Raw genomic sequence first — 8,793 nt, 5'->3', positions numbered from 1 at the left:
TTGTGTGTGAGAAGGGTTTCCAAATATATTACATTCCCAAACCAAAACAAAAGCGGAATGCCAAGAGGAATATTTTAATATTATAATTTATATTACGTAAGTCCTAATTTGATCTTTATTTGGATTATTACAAGCTTCCTCTCCTATATATAATGACATCAAATACAGCATTATACATCCATCACTACCACTACTAAATTGCATAAAAACACATTATAACCTAAGACTCTCAAAAGAGAAAAATTCACTCAAAAATGACTATGACCCCAATTTTATGCGCAAGGCGTTGTGGTTTCTATGGGAACCCAAGCAATCACAACCTTTGTTCCCAATGTTACCAAGCTTTTCTGAAAGAAGAAATGGCAAAGGATGTATCAATTTTATCCGAAAAGATATCTTCTCTTACTATTATAGCTGAAAAAGATGATCACTCGACGAAGATACAAAAACCACAAAAGTGCATGGCTTGCATGAAGAAGGTGGGATTGATAGGGTTCAATTGTAAGTGTGGTGGAATATTTTGCAAGAAACATAGATATCCAGAAGAACATGGATGTGTATTGGATTTCAAGTCGATAGGGCGTGCGGCTTTGGTAAAGGAGAATCCTTTATGCAAAGTTGATAAACTTGAGAATAGAATCTAAGACGTGTTTGGTGCTTAATCGCTATTATTGCTAGTTATGTTCCAAGTCTTTTTTATTTGGGTTTTTCAATTTTATCTTTTAGTATAGTCATGTCATTTGTTTTGATTAATAGTACTACCAAATAGTGTATAGTTGCAATTTTTGTTATTCAAGATTGCTTGACTCATTTATTTTTATTAAATTTTAGATCATGATCTAACATTATTTTTGTTTAGAGATTAGAACTTGCGGAGGGATTACAAGGTGGGGAATCTAACCCTATCCCATATTTAATCAGATTTGCACAATGATTTCCAAATATTAATATTCCAAACTAAAACCAAACGGATATTAGGAGAGGCATATATTATGAAAGTCTTTGATCTTTATTAGGATTATTACAACCTTCATCTCCTATATATAACCCCAAAAATACAACATTTTAACCCATCACTATCACTACGAAATCAGAAAACAACACATTATAATAACCAAAGGAATTTAAAAAGACCGAAATTCACAAAATAATTTTTTCTTTCAAAGGAGAAAAAAAGAAAAAGCAGAAAACCCAATGTTATGTGCAAGAGGTTGTGGTTTCTATGGACGCCCAAGCAGCCAATCTTTGTTTTCAATGTTAAAAAGCTTTTTTGAAAGAAAAAACCGCCAAGGATGCAATTGATTCATCCAAAAAGATATCTGAAAATGAAGCCAGAAAAGTGCATGCTTGTTTGCAGGAAGAAATGGGATTTAATAGGATGGATGCCTACTATGGGATTAAGTTGCAAGTGTGGTGAAATATTTTGCAGGAGCAGTAGATATCACGGGGTGACAATTGGGCGGGTTGGGTTAAATTTGAACGGATCAAAATGAGTTAAGACAATGGGTCTAGATCCAACCCAACCCAAATTTATTTGGGTCAAAAAGGGTTAGATAACGGGTTAGTAACGAGTCATAACCCAATTTGCCCAATTTTTTATTTAGTTGTAATGGTTTTATTTGTTGTTTTTAGTACCTAATAAAATTATTTTTTCTTTATTATTACTATATATAACATATAAAATCAAAAAATAATTTATAAAAATATTAGACAAGATTTGTCAAAAACCAATTTGGATTAGATATCAACCCAATTTTTAATCAGTTGAAATGGATTGAGTTGAACTATCAAATATGTGGATCAATAACCAATCCAACCTTAAATGGGTTGGACAGGTCTAGTTTGATTTTGCCAGCCCTAGTAGATATCCAGAGGAACATGCATGAGGATAAATAACATGGTGAGACTACCAAACTTTGGATCATGCATTTAAATACATTTTGGTCCAAAATAATGACAAGTTTATGCACACACTGCTTGCACTCATATTTGAGAAATTCCACGGTGAGACATAGTATTAGCTCAACATAGATGCAATTCTTCACCATCTTCAAACTCGTTCCATTGAACCAGTGCAGCAGCTAAATATCTAAGAAACTGTTAAAAGACAGTTTTATATATAGCAGTAAAACTTGATTTGCACCGATATAAATCTTCAATTATGAAGAAACTAGATTTGCATATCGAAGTGTCCATAATTGTTCAAACTTCACTGCCATTTGTTGTTGCAGGGTAGTCATTCATGAAAGCAATAAATTGTAAAGAGGTAGTGTAACAGAGAAATATAAAGGCGGATGCAAAACCTGGAAGCTTAATGTGATTAACTTACACTGTTTGAACTCTATACATGGACAAAAACATCAAGTTCAAGAGGGAAATAGATCTCAACAAAGATTTAAGTTGAACTGCACTGGTTGTAGATCTAACCTATTGTGGATCTCATCCACCATAAAACATTCCATCTACAAATGTGAAATACACTAGCTATTACCGTGTACCTAACCATCTTATAGGAGAAATCTCTAACATCAAAAAACCTTTGGCCAACATATATATGTTCCATATTCGCTTCTGATTTGATATGAAGTGTGTCTATGAACCCAAGTCAAAGGGAGTTTTTGGATATAGCTTCTTGAAATCTAACAAGCCACTGTGCTTCGGAGGAATCATCACCCTGCTGAACTTGCGGTAGTCCTTTCCCAATCACAAACTTTGTATAATCAATGGATTTGGGAGGTGGGTCTAAACAAGGTTTGGTTGGCGGGGGAGGAAGCAAGGAAACAAGTACCCTAGCAACCTCATGCATCGTTGGCCTCTCACATGGAAATCTTTTTGTGCACAGCAACGCAAGCTGAAAAGTTTTCCTCACATGTGTTAAGTCCATACATGTAACAGATACCTCAGGATCAACAGCATCCATCACGGTGTTATCATCCGCCTTTGACATTATCTGTAACACAAATCAAAGTACTCTATAAAGACAACAAATATAATACAGGAGTTAAAAGACAAAAGACATTTGATGGAATGATAACATCGCAAATGCTGGAGGAAGGTAGGAAAATTTGAGATAAGTTGTTCTTTTCTATATCCAGTCTGAGTTAAATCTTTTTTACAAGCAACAACGTAGACTACAAGAGGAGAATAATACCAGCTGATGCAGGTTCAAGTCATTATCAACCGGTTTCTTTCCTGTCAAAAGCTCTAGGAGAACAATGCCAAAGCTGTAGACGTCTGATTTTTCAGTTAACCTGGAAGTCCTGGCATACTCAGGGTCAATGTAACCTATGGTGCCCAACACCAAAGTTGATGCATGAGTTTTTGCAGAAGGGATGCATTTTGCAACCCCAAAATCAGAAAGATGAGCCTCAAAATTTTCATCAACAAGAATGTTTGAAGATTTCACATCTCTGTGGATGATTCTTGGGTTGCAATCGTGGTGAAGATAAGCAAGACCCTGAGCAGCACCAACAGCAATCCTCAGACGTGTTTCCCAGTCAAGCTTCACCTTTTTGGAAGGCCCTATGACATGTATTCAGTTGATAATTAGCCATTTTCAAATCAATCCTGGCTTATAGCACCATTCTCCGACAGGGAAAACAGTAACAAATATCAACTAATAGTCAACACTGTCTTACATGAAGATGCTTTATAAAAGATTACAAGGAAAAGAGGGTTACTAACCATGAAGTAGATCCCAGAGTGAACCATTCTCCAAGTAGTCGTAACAAAGGAGATTCCCATGAGGGGAAAGGGAGTAACCATGCAAGCTAACAAGGTTTCTATGCCTGATGCTTCCAATGGTCTCCAGTTCAGTCTCAAACTCTCGCAAGCTGTGCGGATGTGTAGTGTAAAGTCGCTTAACGGCAATCGGTCGGGAATCTTTCAAAACACATTTATATACAGTGCTGGAAGCACCATATCCTATGATGAATTTCTCATTGAAGTTCTCAGTAATCCTCATAATGTCATCATATGTATGGATGGCCATATCCATGTGAAGAACCACAAGTTTGGGGGAACCTAGGGAATTAGAGGGAAACAAGATAAAAGCTAACATAAATACCTGAAAGTACTGAAAAGCAAAAGAACAGAATGGACATGTACTAATTTTTACCTTGATTGGTCTTAGGCCCCTTCAGAAACTGGTGTGGTTGGTTGGACTTGTACACTGCCACTATAACCATGGATAAGAGTGCTATGAAACCCAATGCTGTGCAAACAACAGCTGTTCTAGAGAACAAGGCTGCAAAAGTAACAAGTCATTTTAATGCACATGACTCTAGCATACCAGAAGATTCACTAACCAATGCACAAAAATGAAGTCATACCGTTAGACCTTGGTGCATAGGGGTCACATATTGAGCCTTTCCAGTTGCCACAAAGAAATGGGTTCCCCAAAAAGCTGATGACCATAGTAAGATGATCATTAACTTGTACTAATGCTCATATATAATGATGAAGCTTCATTCTATACGGAAAATACCTGTCAGGTGCAAACCGCGAGAAATTCCGTGAAAGAGGAACAACACCACTAAAATTGTTGTAGGATATATTCCTAAAGGAAAATGGCATAAGATCAGTAACTGTAGGAAGAATTAGAATGTCTATGATGTTAAGGCAAAGATAGATGAACTCACAAACTAGTTAGGCTGAAACAATTGGTCAATTGGTCAGGGATTGCTCCACTAAGATCGTTAGCTGTCAAAGTACTTCATAAAGAAACAAAGCCAATCAAAAATTCATTAGAATTGACTGATATTAAGGACAACTGATTAAACACTACATCAATTTACTTGACAAAAACTAAATGTACTTACAGAGTTATCATGGTCTGCAGCTGTCCCAGCTCTTTTGGGATGGCACCAGAAATCTTGTTGCATGACATATCACTGAAAGAATAGAAACCAATCTCAGAACAAGAAAATCAGTATACTAAAAAAAAGTACACATTTTGAAGGCAGTGTAACCAAAGCTCTCAGCAGAAACTCACATGGTCTGTATACTTTTCAGATTGCCAAATTCTACAGGAATTTGTCCATCAAGATGATTGCTGCTCAGATTCCTACAATATGCAGTGATATTGTGATTATGTTCAAGTCACAATATGATACAAACTCCTTGTACATCAAAATGTTTAAAATCTTACAGTGTGAGGAGATGCTCCAAATCTCCAATAGAACCAGGGATAGACCCAGAAAATTCATTGCCAGAGAGATCCCTAAAGAATACAAGTTTTAGTACAAGAAATCACTTGAACTAATAAATTTTATTGACCTTGACAGTCAAGAACTCACAATGTATCAAGGTTGATGATTCGCCCTAGTTGAGAGGGTATGTGACCTTTAAATTTATTTGCTGAAAGATTTCTGCCAGGTATATATCAACAAAATATCACCAATGAGTTTGTACCATATGAAAGAAATTCAAAATCATTTTCATGATCACTAGCCAAACCAGAAGCATATAACATACAGATATGTCAGGCTCTCAAGATTCTTAAACCCTGAAGGAATGGACCCGTTTAAGTTGTTGCCATGAACATTACTGAAAGAAAGAAACAAATATGTTTAGACTCAGAATGAATGGAAATAGCAAGAGAAAGAAAAAAAAAAGAAGTTCCAAAAGGATACGCAACAATCTTACAGTTGATTCAATGCCGAGCAGGAGCTGATATTTTCAGGAATTGGTCCCTCCAACTTGTTATTTGCAAGATTCCTGGTAAAGGAAAGCTAAGAACACAATATTCTAAGAGAAATGGAACCATATTTATATACTACAAGAATAAAAGGCTCACAATTCAAATAACTGGTCCAGTTTGCCAAGTTCGGAGGGAATTCGCCCCATTAGCTGATTGTCATTTAATTGCCTGTAAATAAGATAGCTCAATGCATGAAGCAAAAAAAAAAGGTGACCGCATAATGCATCTGAAATTGTGAATTAACCCTCTTACAAGTAACTAAGTTTAGACATATTTCCTAGCTCCGGTGGTATTGGCCCTGTAAGTTTGTTGCCGTGCAGGTACCTGTTGAATGTACAAGTGAATCAGACAAACGAGCCACACGTAGAAAAGTATATGCATTAAAATAGTGGTGAAAACTTACAGTTTCCCAGTGTAGGATAAATTGCCAAAGATTGGAGGAATTGGTCCCACCAACTCATTTTCACTCAAGTCCCTACAGAGGAAACAAACATCATGAAACTTTCTAACTTGCAAGTAGTAAATAGTAAGAAATGGAGTTGTTAAAAAAAAAATGTAATAGTATGAATACTCACAGAACAGCAAGAGCTTGCATTAGACCAATCACTTCTGGGATCTTCCCAGTTAGCCTATTTCCTTGCAAAGACCTGTTGAAAGGACCACAATCACCATTTACAATTCACAGAAATGAACCCCATAACAGAACAGACAAGGTAAAAATGACAACAGCTAAAAATCATTTAAAAGTAATTCACTAACAAGGTAGCCACTTGTAAAAATCCAATATTGTAGGGAATTTCTCCAGTTATCTGATTGTATGAGATATCCCTGAAATCACGAAAAAAAAGACTTTGTTATAATTGGGCAGCAGTAGGAGTAAAAACCGTAGCTTAATGTTACAAGAGCGAGGAGAGGACACTGACAGTATCTCAAAACTTGTACAATTCCCAATATTATCTGGAACTATTCCACTGAGGTTATTGCCCCGCACATCACTGAAATAATATGAAACTTCTATTGTTAGAATAAACATAACACCAAACAGACAACACAGCATTCCGTATAGACAACTTGTAGCAGAGCACATACAAATACCACAAACCAGTCAACTGGCACATATCAGGGGACAATGTTCCTGTCAACATGTTGCCTCTTAAGCCACTGCAAAACAGAAGGTAATTATAACATTGTAAATTTCACAAACAAAAAGGAAAACCTCCAAAACACCAGGAACATGCACTCACAGGTATTGCAGAACTTCATTCCAATAGATCAACCTTGGTATCTCACCAATGAGCTGGTTTCGAGCCAGATCACTTCACCATCAAATAACCATTAGTAACCATGTATATTGGACTAAATTTTGAGTGAGATAAACTAAAGTCATGAAACTCACAGCGTCTTTAGATTAGGGATTTGAGTTAATGTGGATGGGATTGGGCCAGACAACTGGTTGTTTTTCAGGTTCCTGTACCACATATGAATTAATTCATCATAACCATATCAACTAGATATGAGAAGACATCAATTTAACGTGATTAAATAACTCACAATAACTCTAGCTGCTTGAGCTTAGAAATTGAGAAAGGTATATCTCCATAGAGCAAGTTATCAGACAAATCACTGCAGAAAATAGCAAATCAACTAGTGTGAACACTTTAAATTTACTGACACGCAAGAAATAGATATTAAAAGCATAGGTTAAAAACAGTTTACAGATAGATCAGTGAAATGCAGTTGCCAATTTCATCTGGGACTTGACCAGTTAATTTATTTCCCTGAAGGTCTCTGTCATTAAAATTGGAATATAATATTAGCACGGAAAAATAACAGTCAATGGACCAAGAACAGTAAAAGAGAACATGGACCATACAATGTCTCTAGATTCTTCAAATCTCCAATGGCTGGTGAAATTTCCCCGCCCAAGTTAAGATTAGACAGATTCCTTCGCAAGCAGAGAAGGCAAATTTAAATAAAAGACGTATAAGTTTTAGCTAAAATAACAAAGTGCTATACAATAGCTAGCAGGTCATCAGAGTCCAGCTACTTCTTTGTTCTGGTGTATCAGTAAAAGTTAGGAGACAAGGATGGAAAACCTACAGGGCAACGACGGAAATGGAGAAATTTCCACACAACACGCCTCGCCATGAGCAAAAATCCTCGTCGTGGACATCATCCCAATCTAGCAACACGTTTGCCACGTTGCTAAACGATGCCTTGATCGACATTAATGCTTTGCCTGCGCAAGCAGTCATAACCATTTTCAGTTTTCATCAACTAGTATTCCAGTAGTTATGCCATAAACTGGAGCCTAAATATATCTTAAATAACACGGATTTTTCGTTATCAGAGTTAAATAGCATGGAATGCTGCTCCAGAAACTGAAAATAAAAACTAAATTCGAACAATAACTTTCGTATTTCCTAGATAGCACACATAGCACTACCTTCTGCTATAAAAACAGAGGAGCTAGAAAACACCAAAACAGCTTCTAGGTGTTCAAAAAAATAGTTACCTTCTTCGGTGAGAGCTAAAACGATCGGTAAAACAAGCAATAGAGCCAACAGTAGTGCTTGTGAGGGGAATTTCATCTTCACGCTCACCTCCATTATTTCTGAGAAACTAAAAATAAATGCCGGGAGAGAGCAATAAGTGGAGTTTCAGAGCAATATGACCGGAGAAGAAGAAGAAAGTGGGGTAGAGTTTATGATGCAGAGTTAGTACAAGAATGTGTGTTATGTGAATGAGAGAGAAGAAGAAAAAGAAGAAGAAGAGAAATAGGAAGAGCAGGCATTTGGCGTGTAGTGAGAGGGATATGAAATGCGAAGTGTGTGTCTGTGTTTTTAATGTCAGCTGCGTTTTATGAAGACAGAGAAAGTTGCCATGGTGGTTGCACTCTCCTCTCAATATTATATAATAAATAGAGAGAAAAGACTAATATGGTCTAAAAACATAAGTGTTAGTTCCTCCGTACCGAATATTTCGAATTGTTAATTAGTGTGACTTATAATATTTTTTACTTAATTTATAAATATATAATTGTCTGACTTTTGAAAAATGAAAACTATCACATAAATTGAAACAGATGAAGT

General features: G+C 36.3%; 1 protein-coding gene across 1 annotated transcript; it reads right to left on the bottom strand.

Annotated features, from left to right (window-relative positions):
* Window positions 1–2,272: 2,272 nt before the first annotated feature.
* On the bottom strand, window positions 2,273–8,589 carry LOC102603167 (LRR receptor-like serine/threonine-protein kinase ERL1). The gene is made up of 27 exons (XM_006347989.2): window positions 8,217–8,589; window positions 7,802–7,940; window positions 7,575–7,646; window positions 7,418–7,489; window positions 7,253–7,324; window positions 7,098–7,169; window positions 6,946–7,017; window positions 6,791–6,862; window positions 6,625–6,696; window positions 6,461–6,529; window positions 6,277–6,348; window positions 6,105–6,176; window positions 5,954–6,025; window positions 5,798–5,869; window positions 5,647–5,718; window positions 5,476–5,547; window positions 5,298–5,369; window positions 5,150–5,221; window positions 4,994–5,065; window positions 4,821–4,892; window positions 4,641–4,712; window positions 4,487–4,558; window positions 4,332–4,405; window positions 4,118–4,246; window positions 3,685–4,023; window positions 3,152–3,522; window positions 2,273–2,950 (listed from the first exon to the last, which is right to left on the bottom strand). Exons 1-27 carry the CDS (start codon window positions 8,308–8,310, stop codon window positions 2,606–2,608), a joined length of 2,928 nt encoding a protein of 975 aa, XP_006348051.1. The 5' UTR covers window positions 8,311–8,589; the 3' UTR covers window positions 2,273–2,605.
* Window positions 8,590–8,793: the final 204 nt, after the last annotated feature.

This window comes from Solanum tuberosum, unplaced genomic scaffold (genome assembly GCF_000226075.1).
Source record: "Solanum tuberosum cultivar DM 1-3 516 R44 unplaced genomic scaffold, SolTub_3.0 scf00099, whole genome shotgun sequence".
NCBI lineage: Eukaryota > Viridiplantae > Streptophyta > Magnoliopsida > Solanales > Solanaceae > Solanum > Solanum tuberosum.
The sequence above is the reverse complement of the archived record's forward strand: the minus strand, read 5'-3'. Positions and strand labels throughout refer to the sequence as shown.

Excerpts from the sequence above, each read along its gene's own strand:
- LOC102603167 (XM_006347989.2), bottom strand. The coding sequence starts at position 8,310 with ATGGAGGTGAGCGTGAAGATGAAATTCCCCTCACAAGCACTACTGTTG. Across the intron at positions 5,719-5,797 it reads CTGGACCAGTTATTTGAATT|GAATCTTGCAAATAACAAGT; the intron begins GTGAGCCTTTTA and ends TTCCTTTACCAG. Across the intron at positions 4,247-4,331 it reads CTATGCACCAAGGTCTAACG|CCTTGTTCTCTAGAACAGCT; the intron begins GTATGACTTCAT and ends TTACTTTTGCAG.